At 40.1% G+C, this 19360-nt stretch overlaps 1 protein-coding gene across 10 annotated transcripts in view; it reads right to left on the reverse strand.

Moving 5' to 3' along the window:
• The window catches only part of rims2a (regulating synaptic membrane exocytosis 2a), a 973874-nt gene that overhangs the window by 480564 nt on the left and 473950 nt on the right, over positions 1-19360 (reverse strand). For all 10 annotated transcript variants that reach the window (XM_043688425.1, XM_043688424.1, XM_043688426.1 and 7 more), the window contains 2 exons: positions 15642-15741; positions 13884-14007 (listed from right to left, as the gene is read on the reverse strand). In XM_043688425.1, the coding sequence (XP_043544360.1) occupies positions 13884-14007; positions 15642-15741 (224 nt within the window). The remainder of the gene's footprint in view (positions 1-13883; positions 14008-15641; positions 15742-19360) is intronic.

Raw genomic sequence — 19360 nt, forward strand, 5'->3', positions numbered from 1 at the left:
CTCTGCGTGAAAAAGTTGCCCCTTAGGTCTTTTATATCTTTCCCCTCTCACCCTAAACCGATGCCCTCTAGTTCTGGACTCCCCGACCCCAGGGAAAAGACTTTGCCTATTTATCCTATCCATGCCCCTCTTGTAGTGTGGATGAGCAGAGGGATCTTGGTGTCCATGTACACAAGTCTTTGAAAGTTGCCACCCAGGTAAATAGTGCGGTGAAGCAGGCATATGGCGTACTGGCTTTTATTGGTAGAGGAATTGAGTTCTGGAGTACTGAGGTCATGTTGCAGTTGTATAAGACTCTGGTCGGGCCGCATCTGGAGTATTGTGTGCAGTTTTGGTTGCCATACTATAGGAAGGATGTGGAGGCACTGGAACGGATGCAGAGGAGGTTTACCAGGATGTTGCCTGGTATGGTAGGAAGATCGTATGAGGAAAGGCTGAGGCACTTGGGGTTGTTTTCATTGGAGAAAAGAAGGTTTAGGGGTGACTTGATAGAGGTGTACAAGATGATTAGGGGTTTAGATAGGGTTGACCGTGAGAACCTTTTTCAGCTATTACGAGGGGGCAGAGCTTTAAATTAAGGGGTGGTAGGTATAAGACAGATGTTAGGGGTAGGTTCTTTACTCAGCGAGTCGTGAGTTCATGGAATGCCCTACCAGTAGCAGTGGTGGACACTCCCTCTTTATGGGCATTTAAGCAGGCATTGGATAGGCATATGGAGGATAGTGGGCTAGTGTAGGTTAGGTGGGCTTGGATCGGCGCAACATCGAGGGCCAAAGGGCCTGTACTGCGCTGTATTCTTCTATGTTCTATATAGTAGCTACAGTTGCTATTTCTAGTCTATCTTAGTCAGGTCCTGCCTTATTTTTAATGAAATCTGCTTTCCCCCAATCCAGAACTTTTCCTTTTCCACAATAAAGTTAAAACACACGGCATTATGGGTGCTATCTCTAAAATGCTTCCTCACGGTCACCTCATACACCTGCGGGCATCTTTCTTCTGAATTAGATCCAGTACTGCACCTCCATGTAGGACCACTTACATGTTGCCATAAAAAGTTATCCTGCATACATTTCAAGAAATCTACCCCCCTGAACATTTTATACCAACTAATATTGGGGTAACTAAAGTTCCCTTATCATTTTTACATGCCTTAGTTAGGATCGAAGGGTCTGTTTCCGTGCTGCACATCTCTATGACTACATAACTCCTTCTCAACGGCTTGACTGTTTGGGGGCTTATAACAGACTCCTAAAATGTTACTACCCCTTTTTATTCCTAGGTTCTAACCACAAAGCCCTTTGATGACCCTTCCAAGATATCATCCCTCCTTACTGAAGGAATTGGCTCCCTAACTAATAATGCAACACCTTTTCTACTTATGCACCATCCCCTGCGTACCTGAAGACCCTAAACCCCAGAATGTTAAGTTGCCAGTCTTGTCCCTCCCTCAACCATGTCTCTATGATGACAACAACACCACAGTACATGTCAATCCATGCCCTTAACTCATCTGTTTCACCAATACTCCTTACAATAGAGACCAACCAGCCTGGCCTTTCTATCTTGGATCACCACATGGTTGAATTCGCTCTGCCTTGGTTCCTTTTCTAAGTTATGCTGTGTTGTTACTGAATTAACATACAGTGTCCCTATCCCTCCTGAAATAGTTTTAACACCTCCCAAAAACACTAGCAAACTCACTCAAAAAGGATGCTCGTCCCATTTTGGTTCAGGTGTAGACCTTCCCATTTGTAGAGTCCCCACCTTCCCCAGATTTTCTCCTTTCTCCTGTTTCTGCGCTCACTGGCATGTGGCATTGGGTTTAATTCTGAGATTACAACCTTTGAGACTCTGATTCTTCATCTATTGTTTAGCCCCCTGAACTCTTGAATAATACCTCATTCCTTGGTCCACCAAGTTGGAACCAATGTATACCACAACTTTTGTAATATCTTCCTGCTCCTTAAATATGGCCTGCAGTTGCTCAGCGACATGCGTGATCTACGTATCAAAGAGGCAACACACCATCTGCAGCTGCAGAAATGCCTGTCTTTTCCCCTCAACTTTGGGGCGGCACGGTGGCTCAGTGGGTAGCACTGCTGCCTCACATTGCCAGGGACCCAGGTTCAATTCCCGCCTTGGGCAACGGTCTGTGTGGAGTTTGCACATTCTCCCCGTGTCTGCGTGGGTTTCCACTGGGTGCTCCGGTTTCCTCCCAAGGTCCAAAGATGTGCAGGTTAGATGAGTTGGCCATGCTAAATTGCCTGTAGTGTTATGTGGATTAGTCAGGGGTAAATGTAGGGGATGGGTCTGGGTGGGTTGCTCTTCAGAGGGTCGGACTTGTTGGGCCAAAGGGCCTGTTTCCACACTGTAGGGAATCTAATCTAATCTAATACATCTTCTATCACTCTTATTCCTCTCCACCTTTAGACAAACTGCATGCAGTGCCAGAAAGCCTGGCTTTGACCGCTCTCCCTTGAAGTTACAGTGCCCTCCTCAACTTCCAGGATTGAAAACCGATTTATGATCAGGACCACAGTGATACTTGCACTATCTACCTGTTTCACTTTGACTGCTTTCTTTCCTCAAGTCCCTTCAGCTGTCGTGTAACCACCTGTCTAACTCTCAGCCATGCAGATGTGACACAATGTGGCCAGCCATCACTCCAGATCCAAAACCCCAAATCTAAAACCCAGAGCTCAAGTTTGCGCAGTTGTGATCACTTCCTGTACACATGGTCATCTTGAACACTGGTAGGGTCTGTGGCTCTCCAAGTGACAGGACACACATTCCACTTGGTTGGCTTTACCTCCATGCATTAAAAGTCCTTAGTCTGACTAGCTATCTTTATCCATAAATAATTTTACATTTTTTAAAAAAATCTTCAATTTAGGGAGAGCTCTTCAAGTTAGTTCCCTTACCAATGAATCAACTCTATACTTTCCCAGGATGTCACGAGGTTTTTTTCTGTCATTAAGATGGAGTGAATTTATCCTCATCTGTAAAGTTGATGTACTCACTCCTCCATGCACCTCCTCACAGGCTCCAACACTGTCCTGGCTCTGGGCAAGGAAACTTGAATCCGTGACTGCAAATTTATGCACTCATCACTCTGTGCACCACACAAGCTCCCCTGTAACTACTCAGATTGTAGGCTAATTTAACTTCTAAAAAGCTCCAGCACAATCTCCCAACCTTGTAATGTCGTGCCTTGTGTAATAAAAGGTAAGGATTTTATATGCCTCTTTAACCACCCTACTGACTTGCCCCGCCACCTTCTGGGATCAAAGTCCAAACATCTTCAAACAGCTTGATCATGCTTCCACATTTAAGTCCAAGTTGTTAATAGGTGTCTCAAAGGCAAGGGAAATTAGCATTGAGCCCTGTGGAGCCCCACTGAATCCAGTCTTCTAGCTGAAAAGCACATGTTAACCATTACCTGTGTTACTTGCCATTGGGTGATCAGTGGAATCACATTTATGATTGTTTACTGCACTCTCTCAGAGGTGATGGGTGATTGGTGCAAAGTCAGATCAGGACAATAGACTTATGACATTGAAATGGGAGCTCAGGGAGAAGGGCACAATGTTAGCCAGATTTAGAGGTTATAATTTCATGGATAAGAGTTTCAGCACGTGACCTGAGGGAGGTCCTCAGTCAGGCAACGGTGAAAATATAGACGTAAATGGTCCTTTTGAGGCTAGGAACAAAAAATTCAAAAGGTTTGGTTTGGTGTAACTGAAGATACTGGACAAAGTAGAGGATTTGGTATCAAGGGATTGAGCTTGTCATGAAGATCAAAGACAAAAGGTCATGTTCTTTCCAATATTGAGTGGCAGGAAATTTCTGCTTTTCTAGTACTGGATGTCGCAGTAGAGTCCAGAGAAAATTAAAAAATTAGATTGAAAGAATATGTTCAGATCCAAGCGATCACCCAAAAGACGCATTCAAATAGACAAAGGAAGTTTCTTTCCTCAGGTGTTAGTACAGATTCGAGGAGACAAAGGAATTACCCATTTTCCACTGACTTGAATCAAATAGATTTTTAAAAATTACATTTTGTACCATAATATCGTAACTAAATGTTACAATATCTAATTAAGCAATTGTCTGCCATAGGCACGGAACTTCATTCCCATAAAGCAATAAGACAGACACAGGGAAGTTTAATTAACTGAGAAAGAAATTCCAAGTTGAAGGGATCCCTAGTTTCCCCTTCTTTGCTTTCCTCATGATAGTTACAAAGAAGCAGTGACAAATAATTGACAACCAGAGGGGTTTAATCACAAAGTTTCATCACACAAAGAAACATGTTCATAATTAACAATTATCAGCACGTAAGAAGTTAAGCTTTGTGATATTGCATTTCCAAAACTCCTCAATGTCAACTTTTCCTAAAAGTCTCAGACACATCCTTCAACAACTTGCCAAAGTACTTATTCCTAAATCCACCTCATGAGATTCAGAAAACTGAATAGCAGTTGCAAAATTTAGACCATAACATTTGAAGACATAGAGCAGAAACAAGCTATTCAGCCCGTTCAAGTCAACTCCTCTGTTCAGTTAGATCATTTAATATACTAGACCCAACACCATGGGCGTTTATCTTATTAAGTAGTCTTATTTGGGGCAGCACGGTGGTTCAGTGCTGCCTCAAGCACCAGGGTCTCAGGTTTGATTCCAGCCTCAGGCGACCGTCTGTGTGGAGTTTGCACATTCTCCCCATGTCTGCGTGGGTTTGCTCCGGATGCTCCGGTTTCCTCCCACAGTCCAAAGATGTGCAGGTCAGGTGAACTGACCATGCTAAATTGCCCATAGTGTTAGGTGCATTAGTCAGAGGGAAATGGGTCTGGGTGGGTTACTTTTCAGAGGGTTGGTGTGGACTGGCTGGGCCGAAGGGCCTGTTTCCACACTGTAGGTATCTAATCAATTTCTGGCAACTTATCAAACCCTTTTACATCTACTGGTTTCCCTGTATCTGTTATACTTGTTACCTCCTCAATTCATTTGTTGAGCATCATTATTCCTGCATGAAGACATGGTGACTCCGCTTGATTATATTATGCATTTCTAAATACTGTTATGTTATATCCTTTATAAGCTAAACGGCCTATGTCTACTTCTTTTGCCCCCTTGAATAACCATGTTATACTGGCTGTTTTCCAATCCTCTGCGATTTTAGCCAGAATCCAAGGATTCTTGGAAGAGTGCTTCTAACGAATTCACTATCTTTGTCTTTATTTCCTTTAAAATCCTGGAATGCAACCCATCCAGTCCAAAGGACTTATCCGCTTTTAGCCTCATTAGTTCACTAGTAATTTTTCTCTACTGATAGTTATGGCATTTATTTCCTCCCTTTCTTTTGCCCCCTGTATTTCTAGAATGCTGTTAGTGGATGTAAGTTTGCTCGCTGAGCTGGAAGTTCATTTTCAGACATTTCGTCACCATACTAGGTAACGTCATCAGTGAGCCTCCTGTAAAACACTGGTGTGGCCTGCCTTTTATTTATGTGTTTAGGTTTCCTTAGGTTGGTGATGTCAGTTCCTGTAATGTCATTTCCTGTTCTTTTTCTTAGGGGGTGGTAAAAGGTGTCCAAGTCAATGTGTTTGTTGATAAAGTTCTGGTTGGAGTGCCATGCTTCTAGGAATTCTTGCGCGTGTCTCCATTTGGCTTGTCCTAGGATGGATGTGTTGTCACAGTCGAAGTGGTGTCCTTCCTCATCTGTATGTAAAGATACTAGTGAGAGTGGGTCATGTCTTTTTTGGCTAACTGATGTTCATGTATCCCTGTAGCTAGTTTTCTGCCTGTTTGTCCAATGTAGTATTTGTAACAGTTATTGCAAAGTATTTTGTAAATGACATTAGTTTTGCTTGTTGTCTGTATAGGATCTTCCAAGTTCATTAGCTGCTGTTTTAGTGTGTTGGTGGGTTTGTGGGCTACCTTATTTGTTGGGGCCACAACATAAATGCTCCAGGAAACTTTCCAAAATTCATTCTGTAATTCTTTACCTCACAACAACTTGATTTTCCTAATCTACTTGAAGATTACTGTCCTCCATGATATCTACTACCTTTTTTATATGTCCTCCTCTCCACCTGATTTATTCTCCATCCTGCAGAATAGCCATTGTTAGGGAACCTGTACATTTCTCCTACTCGTGTCTTCTTCCATTATTTCTTATCTCTACCATTATGGTATCTACATCTTCAATTTTAGTATCATTGCTTACTACAGTATTTATTCTACCAAATATTCTACCAAAATGTGGCTTAACTAAATTACTACAAAGCTGCAGTATAACTTGCCTATCCTAATACTCAGTGCCTCTTCCAATGAAGGCAAGTGTTTCATAGGTCTTTTTTACTACCTGCTCTCCTTCCTTCCTGTCTTTCAAAAAATGATATAGCCATTAATACCAAGCTCCCAACTTTGATCTCCTTACAAGCATGTCTTCATAATGGCAATAAAATCATACTCACTATCTCAACAATTCATTTATTTTGTTACAAACATTACATTTAAGTAACAAGATTTGAATATTGCCTTATTTTTCCTATCTCTTTGATGGTATTTGCTTTTTTTAAAAAAATGTTTGCATAACCTCTCTATTCCTATTCCATTCTGGGTATCATTACCTAATTAGTTGTCCTGCAATGCCACCAGATTTTTTTTTATTTTGCAAGATGATTAATCCCTCACCCGATTTGGCTGAAAGCATCCCACAGAACCCTGGTTATTCAATTCATATAGTGAACTATCTATTCAATCAACTTAAAATTGTGTAAGATGGTCTATAAGCCAAGTTCAAGAATCTTCATTTGACTTTGTAAGGGAAGTACAAGCTGTGCAATGCTTTGTATAAAAAAGCAGTGAAAAATATCAGTTTTCTGAGCAAAAAACATAACCATTTTTACTGTGACTGAACCTGGAGCTTGATGACTGGTCCATCACATCAAACTTTGAAAAACTTCAAAAAAAATTTTAAATTCATTAATTCTGAATATATTTGATTGAAAACATATGTTGTACAATGGTAAGACATCAACTCCCACTAATGTTCTTAAGTATGTCATGCATATCTTTGTTAATATTCCCAAAAGCATTATAAAATGCTCGCTTGGCTGGAGGATTATATCAGTCTTGACAAATGCAGCAAAGTAAGTTTTTCAAAAAAAAATCAACAAAGTATTTATAATTAAAAGTTTCCAGGATGTTTTGTTTTTAAGCGCATAAAATCTGAAATGTTTACTGACACTTGGAGCAAAACGCTATCATTGGCTAAAATGAGACTTAACTGTTATTAATTCACCAAAAAGAAATTATTCAATTGCACCAGTGAGGAAGGAGTGCATAGCAGAAAACTGAGTAACTAAGTCAAGTACATTTGACAGCAATCCACATTTTGCAAACTTAAAATTAAGATTAATCGTTTTTATCAAAAGCAATCAATTTCAAACAGGCAAACAGCAGAAACCAATGTCATGCAAGAAACTCTTAAATAAAAATGAATTCAGATGACTGGAGCTTCTTCTGCATTTGCATGTAGAGAGACATTTACTTGTGTCTAGATTATATGATGTAAAGACCACTGTTACTTTTGGTTGTTGAACTGAAACATGGGAAACAAATTGATATGTCGAATGGATCTGGATGTCCAAGTCCAAAGATCACTGAAGGTGGCAGAGCAGGTAGTAAAAAAGACCTATGAAACACTTGCCTTCATTGGAAGAGGCACTGAGCATTAGGATAGGCAAGTTATACTGTAGCTTTGTAGTAATTTAGTTAAGCCACATTTGGAATATTGCATACAGTTCTGGTCACCACACTACTGGAAGGATGTGGATTCTTTGGAGATGGTACAGAAAAGGCTTACCAGGATGTTGCCTGCTACAGGGGATTTTAGCAATGTAAAGAGCTTGGGTAGACTGGGTTTGTTTTCATTGGAAAGCAGGAAGTTGAGGGGCGATCTGATAGAAGTTTATGAGATTGTGAATGACGTGGATAGAGTGGAAGGTATCAGGCTTTTTCCATGGTGGAGGGGTCAATTACTAGGGGAAACAGGTTCAAGGTGCAAAGTTTTAGGTGTCTGGAATACGTTGCCAGAGTAAGTGGTGGAAGTAGACACAGTAGCAGCATTCAAGAAGCATCTAGATGAATACATGAATAGGAAGGGAAGAGAGGTAAACAGATTCTGTAAGTGAAGACAGTTTTAGTACAGAAGGGCAAAATGTGTCAGTGCAGGCTTGAGGGGCCAATGGGCCTGTTCCTGTGCTTCTTTGTTATTTGTTAATACTGCCTTAAAACTGGTGACCTCGAAAGAAGGTTTTGCCCAGTGACAGACTTCTGTTTGGTTTTCAAACAGGATATATGTGTGTGTGTGTGTACATGCACTCATGCACGCACGCATTCAGGTGTACTCAGTGTGATAATAATTTCTTGACTGGTTCTTAGGTGAACAATCCCACAGAAATATCTTGCCTATAAATGAGAAAACTCTTCTTTCCCTCTTCCCTTCTGTGAGTGGGAGAAGTAAAAGGAAATCCCAAGCAGCTAATCTCTCTCTCTCTCTCTGCAAATTCCTTTCTCAAAAGGAAAAACATGTCCAGGGTCAATTAGAGGGCAAATTGTCAACTGGTGAAAGAAAGATTGAGAAATGGTGCATCTATAACGTTGTGTCATCCTCAAATATTCAAAAGGAACTGGAAGGGTACTGAAGAAAACTAACTCAGTGCCAGAGCTGTGCTTCAATGAATATTTTACTTTGTTTCTTCCCCACCAAAAATATTTGTGACTTGTCTTTGTGTGTCTGGTTCTATGTCTATTGAATTATTTCAAATAGGTGCAGGTGAAGTTTTATAAAGTACTATAGTAGCATGTTTCACTGATGCCACTGATCATAAGCATTCTGTTTGCAATAAATAGCTGTTTTCACTGAAGTACAGAAACCTGGTGAGTGTTTTAACTGGTTCATTCATCAGGTAAACTGGGTGTTTTGATTAAATCTTTTCACATTTGTGATGACTCTGGGAATAGTGGAGCTTGATTGGAAACACATTATCCCAGTGAGTTGTGACAATGACTTAAAAACATTGCATTAGTTTGGGTATGAGTGAGGAGCAAGTGTAATTCTAACTATGAGAAAAGTCCCTTCATCCAAATAAATCACCATTCACAAACCTGGCCACAGCCTATTATTTCCTTAGTTGCACTTGTTCAGGGGTCTCTTAGCACTATAATCAGATTTTTTAGGCTAACAGAAAGGAAAGTAATAATATGTCAGTGTGTTTTCATTGAAATCATTCTGATTAAATGAATTTTAACAGCTGAAGTAAAAGCCATTAAAATGGAAAAACTCCCCTAAATATAAGTTCTTAAAAAATTCAGAAAATAAATTCAGAAAATGATTGTTAAAATGAGGCAAAATTTACAAGTTCAAGCTTAAAGAACAAATGCAAGTATGGTTTGGGGGCTTTTATTGGGCTCCAATTTTTTACCCTGACATACATTTATTCACCCACAATTGAAGTTTTGATTTATTTTAATGAGGTTGGGAGAGTTACTTGGATGTAATAACATGAGAAAATGGCCACAGCATTAAATATTAATGTCACTTTTTTTCTAAGATTCCTTTGACCATTTTGAGTCTTAAATACTTCTTTAATTCAACTTATTATTGCATGGAGCATGAATTAATATTTTCTCTTGCTAAAATAACCTGTGTTAATCAAACTCCACTTTGCTCTACTTATGTTTTGTTGACTTGGAACATTTGCTTAGGAAAGGGAATTTTAAACATTTTTCCAGAAGTAATTAAAACTAACAAGAATGGTGAAAAGCCTTTAGAATAGAATCTTCCAGTCGCGGAAGCAGGAAGAAAACTTCAGGAGGCAGGATGGTGGTGTACCAGCATGCTGCCCTCCCTCCCACTTCCAGTAGAATCTGGGAAGGAAGACCTGAGCTTGACTTAACCACCCAGTTGGTAGGAAGCTATTCCCACCTAAGCCGCCCACTCAACTGTTAAACCAACACAGCAAGTCTGTTTGTTAGGAGTTTAGCTGGGGACGAAAGGTCCAAGATTTGTGCTGAATCATGCATTGTGAACAATCTGGACACTGGAGGGTTCAATGCTGAGACTCACCCCTTTTTTTACTTCCAAACCCCAAGCCCCCAGCCCCCAAATCCCCAAACCTCTTCCCCCCCCCCACTCTAAGTTAATAATTAGGATTAGGTTGTGGAAAGGGTCTTGTAAATAAGTGGTGAAGGATGTTAATGCTGTTATTCAAATAAACAACTTGCTTCCTCTTGTTTTAAAATGATTGCTGTGCTTCTGTAACCAAGAGCAGCTCTTTCAACTTTCATGTCTGAAGTGGGATGGATGTATGTGAAATTCACGACTTTTTTTATTTACACCAGCAACTAGCTACTTTCAGAGTCAAACTCCACATCAACATGTTGTTTGAGGGCGAACATATGACCAGTGGTAATAACTTGACCAGGTATCACAAAAAGGTGCAATTTACCTGGCTTTCACCATAACTACACCTATGTGCAGCCCACACTGAATACAGCAGTCTTTTGTCAACATGAGAATGGAAGTCCAATTCTAAAGGTTTAACAACCGTGAACATAACAAGTCACAATGCATCAACATCTCTCATATAACAAATGACACCAATTTGCACCTTAGTAAAAGCTCTCAACCAAAGGCTAACCAGGAAGCGCTGATGTTGATAACAATGAAGCTTGGAAGTCACCTAAGTTTAATCATTTACCAAACAGTAGCAGCAACCTTTTGTAAAAGTAAACAAAGACAGGTTTGCAACCTACTCCTGATGTAATTTGTCATTGAAACAAAAATAATCCTACCTGATGGATAACATAAAACCAACAATTAGAACACCGTATCACTTGAAAATAGCTAAGGCAGTTGTGAAAAATGACAGGGAAATGTACCACAATTTAACATCGGATCAACCTATGATAGATCCAAACTGTCTGCAGCAACAGAAATGCAAATGCTATGTTAGTTGAGAGCAACCTTGGTCCTATAGTCACCAAAACTTCCCCACCTAAAATCCACACTAACAAAAGTATTCTGTGTGGTTGAATACTACTGTAAGATGTACTCCCATGAGATGGGCATCTTCTATACTACATTTGAACACTCCCCCCAACATCCTGTTTTGTTAATTTCAACAGACAACCCTCATCACGAGTGCTAATGAGGCCATGAATTGGCTAGAAAGGCCAAGGTAAACAACTCGAGCACAGAAGGTCCCATCCATGGTCATACCGTTTTGTGTTCCTTTCTTTTGCTTTTGGAAGGTAGTATCCATTCCACTGGACATGCATGATAAAACAAAAAAACATCACTTTATATTAAAACAAAGACAGGAGCTTGCAATAACTGTAGGGTCAATTCATTCCTTATTCTTACGGGAAAGCCTGACCTAACATCAGTCTGAAAAGTCTATCAATTTGAAGACCAAGGATATCCAGGAGCACAGTTTGGTTTCTGTTTGGTAGATCTACAGCAGACACGCTTTTCTCCAAACACTGACTTCAACGGTATAGGGACCAGAATGTACCTCTTTATTATAATTTCATAGAGCTCACTTAAAACATTGAATACACTTAGGAGAGGACTCTAAAACATTTGGGGGAAAATTAGCTATCCACCAAAACTCCTCAGTCTCATCTGTTCCTTCTATGATGACATGCACTGCACCACACCATCTTAATGGCTCCACTTCGACAGCAGCATCAGAGTGAAGAATGGAATGAACAGGGCTGTATCCTAGCTCCTATTTTGTTTTTCATAGTCTTCTCAATGCTCCTCACATTTGTATTTCCTGCAGATATGGAAAGGGCTTTACTTGTAGATATTTTCTACACAACATGGTTCGATGATGTTAATATTCACCTCTGGGGCAGATGGCATTTGAACCCAGAACTCCTGGCTCAAAGGTTGGGACACTACCACTATTCCAGAAGGTTATTTATATACTTGGTCAGAAAGCAAGCTCTCCAATTTATCTAGATTGAAAGCAAAGACAAAATTACAGCTCTACTACACTGCTGACACTGTGCTAGTTACTCAAATAAAAACTCAGCCACATAGCCTCATGGTCTATCTGTCCCATGCTTGTATTTATTCTCTCTGATGATATATATTTTAAAAATGGCCATGGGACATAATGTCACATTTTCTTGCATACATTAGACAACAAATACTGGAAAGTGTTACAAAGTTCTCTACATCATCTGTCACCATTGACCCAATCAGTCAATTGGTGCATAACTGAAGACACCGTCACGCATAGCAAAAGCATCTACCCGTTGTTGGACAATTCACAAAATATGCATTGAATAAAATCGAGCAAGGAACATGGGTCCAATCTCCCACTGCAAGGTTCAACACCTCTTCCACCATTGGTCTGAATTCTCAGACCCAGTCACTCCCAGCAAACCCACCTTCCCTCTCTCCACTGAAAACAGATCTTCTACCCCCCGCAACAAAAGGCCAAACTACCCTAGGAGCTCCTTACTACCTGGAACTGATCCTAACTGGGGTCATATCTACCCAACTGCCAGCCTAACCTCTGAAGCATATGCCAGCCTAACCCCATACCGAGCTACATATTTATCCTTTCAGAGGAGTTGTGAAAGTGGCTGGCTGCGTGCTGGACATTTAAATCATACAGCATCTGCTGCCATGAAAAGACGAGGAGGATTTGGATTCCCCTAATTGTCCTCCATTGTAAAGGCACTGCTAGACTGCAGGAAAGGCAATTCAACAACTTTCATCTTTACTGGTTGCAACATTGCAAAGTTAAGCAGGGTTGAGTTTGCTGGCTTTTGAACACCTCCACAGGATTGAAGGAGTGAGATGACTGGTAACATGCCCAAAACCCTGCTTCAAAGATGCTTGCAAACATGACATGAAGGCTCTAAGCATCTCTTCAAGCACCTGGCAGAATCTAGCTTATGTCAATGGAAGACAGCATCATGGCCTGTGAGTTGGCACACAGCACCATAACAATCAGAAGAATGAGGCATCTGCCTCCAGTTGGTGAGTGGGTTTAGTTTGGGACTGGAAGAGGCCCAGAACACTGACTTCACCAGTTTTGAAATCTCCTCTCCCCCACCTCATCCCAGATCCAACCCTTTAACAGGCCCTCTTGACCTGTCGATCTTCCTTCCCACCTATTCGCTCTATCCTCCCCACCGACTTATCACATCCACCTATCGCCTTCCCACCTACGTTCCCGCCTGCATCACCTCCAACCCTACCCTACTATTTATCTTTCAGCACCCTTTTCCTCCCACTTTCCTGATGAAAGGCTTATGCCCAAAACATTGACATTCCTGCTCCTCACATGCTGCCTGACCTGCAGTGCTTTTCCAGCACTACACTTTTCAACTCAAACAGATGCTCCTTTGCCAACAATTTCCAAATTCCATGCAAGACAGAAAGAAAAAAAAATGTTGTTTTGTAAGAAAAGACAAGTGGCAGACAATATGTTGACATAAAACATGTTTTGCTCTTCTGTTCAGGTACATTCAAACCATTAGAACGGCACAGTTTCACGGTCATTAAATGAACATAGGTGAGGTCAAAGTTCAATTGCTTTGTATTTTGTATATCAGGATCATTGTTTGTCTTCCTGAATTTTGATTGTTAAGATCAAAGTTTCCAGATATTTAGGCTCCGTTGATTGCTTTAATTATTTGTAGATTAAATGGTGAAAGATCAAGGAGCATGTACCCAAATATTTGATGTGTGCACATTCATAAAATTACTCCTTATAAGTATTTGGGTAATCTTAAAACAAATGTTAATATAGGTTAAGACAGATTGATATTAAACGAAGACAACTAACCCAATAGGCCTGGAAACTAGAAGTTCAACTTGTGGCTCAGGTTTAGATTCAAAGATGATGTTATACACCTCCTCAAATGTGGCTCCTTGTAATGACCGACCATTCCATTCAAGTACTTCATCACCTAGATCATTAAAATAATACAAGTAAAAAGATTAATGGATCATTATAAAGAAAACAACTTTGATACACTATAACCGTTCTTTCAATAATTGTAATTTACAGACTCTGTTGGCTGCCTTTAATGATTTTAAAATAAACTTCAATGTCTGTTTTAAAGTGCTTGTCAGCCATCAGGCTTAATCCTATAGTGGGTTAGTTATTACATAGCTAGCAACGTGGCAAAATGAAACTTTTGTTACAATCTCTAACATGTAAGAGGTCAGTTAGCTGACTGGTTTGTGATGCAGCGTCAACATGACTCCAAAATGGATTCAATTCCTCCACCGGTTGAGGTTATCATGAAGGATTCTCCTTCTTAACCTCTGCCATCATCTCAGGCATGGTGACTCTCTAATGCGAGCACAGCTCTATGGTGCAGTAGGACTATAGTAACTTTATCTTTACATGTAATCCATGGAGGGAAGAAATGGAATAAATAGTACAAATCATCTTTCCAATTATTGAGATTTATAAAATTATGAGGGTCACAGATAAGATGAATACCATGGTCTTTTTCCTCGCATGGGGGAACCCAAAACTAGAGGGTATAGGTTTAAGATGAGATGGGAAAGATTTAAAAAGGACTTTAGGGGTAACTTCTTCTTGCAGAATGTGGTGCGTGAATGACCAAGGAGGTCCTAGAGGTGGATACAATTACAATATTTAAAAGACATGGCAGTAGGTCAGATTGGGATGTCTGGTCAGCATGGACAGGTTAGACAGAAGAGTCTGTTTTCATGCTGTATGATTCTATGATTCTATAATTAGTTCTGTTGTTGCACGGTTTCTCCTTGGGCACCATGTTGTATTCAGAATAGTGCAACGACAGGTGTTAACATAGCACTTTTCTAATTTTCGACTATTCTTTTTTGTTTGGGAAATTTAACTCATTTCTTTCCAATCACTTTTGTAAAATGCAAATATTCAAACAATACCAATAATAAAAGTAAAACAGGAAATACTGCAAAAATATAAAAGGTTGGGCAGCACCTGTGGAGAGAAACAGAGTTAACACATTGGGTCAATGATGGTTCTTCATCAGAACTGAACAAAGATGGGAATGTTATAGTTTTGGCATCAGTGTTAGGTACAGGAGGGAAGAATTGGGCAGGGAGGTTCTGAGATACAATGGAAAGCAGGAGAAATTAAGTGAAATTATGTCCCGTAGTATTACATAAAGAAACAAAAAATGTGATTTGCACCATTATGAATGGCTGGCTAGTAGCTGCGTGAGTGAAAAGTGAAGGATTAAAGAAAGAAACGGGACAAAAGAGGCAAAGGGATTAACAATCTGACACGTTAACTGTTTCTCTTGTACCAACACTGACAAGCCTGAACATTTTCAGCATTTTCTGCAATTATTTTATATTTCCAGCACCTGCAGCGTTTTGATTACCAATTGTAATATCTACGTCTTTGTTTGATTGTGATCAGATGTAATTCTGGAGCTACTCACTACTGTTAACGTCATATGTGTAGGCAAGCACTGCATAATTCACATTGGACACATTGGATTTGATATTACTGTTATCAGAATCAGAGTAACATGCATGTTTACAGCACAGGGAAACTCATAAAAGAAGTTATAAATGGTACCTGGTCTAAGATGCCCCACAATGTCTGCTAAACTGCCCTTCTTCACCTTGGTAATGAATGCACATAGTCTGCCAAATTCAGTCATCTTTCCACCTACAACCTGTTCCATAATAAAAGGCAAAGATAAAGTAATATTATCATTTGGCCTACTTAACAATAAATTTACTTAAAAATATTTTTATCCAAAGTTAGACTTTGTCTTTGTGGAGAACAAGGATCTTGATGAGAAGAACTTCACCTGCAGAGCGTTCTGAAAGGTGCTTCACATTCTGAACTTTTAAAAATTCTATAATATTCTGTTTTTTTTTCTATTTTCTGCTTCTCACATCTCAAATATAAAAACAGCTGACCTTTGTCCCTTCTATACATACTATAACTTATTACAGAAGCATCACCACCAAGTGAACTGAGGGTGGAGGAAAAATTGAATAAGCCCAAAAAATTGACAAAGTGACCAGGATCTGAAAAACCTGTGCTTGATTGTTGCTATTCTGGGAGCATTCTAGAGTACAGGGAGAAATAGCTATTTGGATACAGAACTGGCTCAAAAGTAGAAGTCAGAGGGTGGTGGTGAAAGGTTGCTTTTCAGACTGGAGGCCTGTGACCAGTAGAGTGCCACAAGATCAGTGCTGGGTCCACTATTTTTCATCATTTATATAAATGATTTGGATGTGAACATAGGAGGCATAGTTAGTAAGTTTGCAGATGACATCAAAATTGAAGGTGTAATGGATAATGAAGAAGGTTACTTCAGAGTACAATGGGATCTTGAGGAGTGGCAGATGGAGTTTAATTCAGACAAATGTGAGGTGCTGCATTTTGGAAAAACAAATCTTACCAGGACTTATGCACTGAATGGTAAGGTCCTAGGAAGTGTTGCTGAACAAAGAAACTTTGGAATGCAGTTTCATTGTTCCTTGAAGGTAGAGTCACAGGCAGATAGAATAGTGAAGAAGGCATTTGGTATGCTTTCCTTTATTGGTCAGAGTATTGAATATAGGAGTTACGAGGTCATGTTGCAGCTGTACAGAACATTGATGAGGCCACTTTGGGAATATTGCATGCAATTCTAGTCACCTTCCTATTAGAATGATGTTGTGAAACTTGATAAGATTCAGAAAAGATCTACAAGGATGCTGCCAGGGTTGGAGGATTTGAGCCATAGGGAGAGGCTGAATAGGCTATGGCTGTTTTCCCTGGAGCGTCAGACGCTGACAGGTGACCTTATAGAGGTTTATAAAATCATGAGGGGCACAGTTAAGATAAATAGACAAAGTCTTTTCTCTGGGGTGGGGGAGTCCAGAACTAGAGGGCACAGATTTAGGGCAAGAGGGGTATGATATAAAAGGGATCTAAGGAGTAACTTTTTCACGCAGAGGCTGGTGTGTGTGTGTGTGTGTGTGTAATGAACTGACAGAGGAAGTGGGTGGAGGCATCTGGATGGGTAGATGAATAGGAAGGGTTTAGAGGGATATGGGCCAAGTGCTGGCAAATGGGACTAGATTAGGTTAGGATATCTGGTCAGCATGGACGTATTGGATCAAAGGGTCTGTTTCCATGCTGTACATGTCTATGACTCTATGCAGACCAGTGATGAAATTGCTATTAAGTGGTTGCATGCCTCAGCAGTAGGTTCAAGTGCTGCAGGAGGCTCTCCAACACATAAGGGAACCAACTGTCAATGACAATGCAGGCAGTAAAGCAATGAGGAACCGTATGCAGCACCAGAAGATGTTTAATTCCCTCTCATGACTAGCTATCTTCAAATGAGACACAAATCATAGCCAATGCACTGCTCCCCCTTCACCCATCAACCAACAACCCTAAGCCTAACTAAAATGCCAGTCCCATTGAGGTAAAGTGCAGATAACGAACCCTGTTTGGGTTTGAACATTCTCTGATAATTGGAGATTTAAAACTTTGAAGCTTATGATCAGTGGACGAATTCCCAAACCAAAGAAACAACAAGGGCCTTGGTATTATAACTTCGTGCAGAAGTAAAATTAGAAGTGCAAGATCTTATGAGTTGGATACCCATCAATTGGAAGCCTGTCAGTTAGAGGGTCATGAAAACGTAGATCTTCCATTGGACTTCTTGGTTGAAATCTACAAGAGAGATAACCTAGTCAATGGTTAAGTGGCATGTTTTGGCAGATTTTGCAAAACTGAAAATTATTCTGTGCAAAAATATATCATGGACTTCATTAGATTTTCAGATTGCAAAGAAAACAAAAAACTGATGAAATCAATTTACCGACCTTGGATTGACAAACTATGAGATTGTGCTATTCTATCAGATGACTCAAAGTAAATATTGAGGAAATATTCATTTTGTCCCGTATCCAAGTAAAATAATGAGGCATATCACAGTCACACAGAGAACAGAGGATTCACAGAATGCCAGATTCTGAAATAGTCTAAGTATTGGATACAAGTGTCAATATCACAGGAAGTACAAACTCAGGAAAATTAAGGATAAGAGTGACATTACAGATCTGATTATGATATCAGATGATGAAATTAGAACAACAGTGGGTAAATGTATGCTCATATAAAAGGTCCTTGAAGTCAGAATCATTTATCACACAGATTAAGACCATTTAGCACTTATCACAAGAAAGCAGCTGATTAGTATACCTCTCCTTGTGATATTTTCTAATCAACTTATTCAGAGATATCACCACGCATCTCTGGAGGAGGAGGGATTTAAACCCAGTCCAGGGTGGGGACACTACTTCTGCACCACACATGGTCGTTTCCTTCCGAAATCTTTTTTAAATTATTCATTTATGGAATAAGGATGTTACTGGCTAGACCAGTATTTCTTTAACCACATTGCTGCGGGTCTGGAGTTACATGTTGGCTGGAGCAGATAAAGATGGCAGCTTCCTTCCCTAAAGGATATTGGTGAACCAGATGGATTTTCCTGACAATTGACAATGGTCATCATTTGACACTTAATTCCTGCTCCTTTTTTACTGAACTCAAATTCTGCCGTGGTGGGATTCAAACCAGAGTCCCCAGGACATTCATGGGCTTCTGGATTAACAGTCAGCAATAATACCACTAAGCCATCGCCTCTCCTAGGATTATATCCATTTTCATCACCTTCAAGGTCTACACGTTCCAGGCCATAACCACTTCCTGTGTACAATAGGAACCTTGTCCACCTTACCCAATCCAAGCAAAATGCAGCACAACTCTACCAAATTTCCTCACAATGTTCCTTGTTCCAGTTAACACAAACACAGCTTTTCTGATCCAAGCTTGAAACAAGAGGAAATCCAGCCTTGTAACCTTTCTCGTAAATCTCCTTTCTCCTGTTAAATACCATTTTAAGAATCCTCACACCAAAAGAGTAAACAAAAGTTGGTGCAATACTTTAGTTTTTACCTAAGCTTTGTGAGAGTTCAACACAAAATGTTCCTGTTTTATGCTCAATGTGTCTATTTATGAAGCCCAAGATCTCAAAATCTTTGTAACCACATTCTCAAAATTTCCTTCCACCTTTGAAGATCTATGTATAAGTATAAATCACACTTTCCATTTCTATCTCGGGCGACCGAATCAACACGGACATTTACTATAAACCAACCAACTCCCACAGCTACCTAGACTACACCTCCTCCCACCCTGCCCCCTGTAAAAACGCCATCCCATATTCCCAATTTCTTCATCTCCGCTGCATCTGCTCCCAGGAGGACCAGTTCCAATACCGT

The sequence above is a fragment of the Chiloscyllium plagiosum genome, chromosome 4, assembly GCF_004010195.1.
Source record: "Chiloscyllium plagiosum isolate BGI_BamShark_2017 chromosome 4, ASM401019v2, whole genome shotgun sequence".
Lineage (NCBI taxonomy): Eukaryota > Metazoa > Chordata > Chondrichthyes > Orectolobiformes > Hemiscylliidae > Chiloscyllium > Chiloscyllium plagiosum.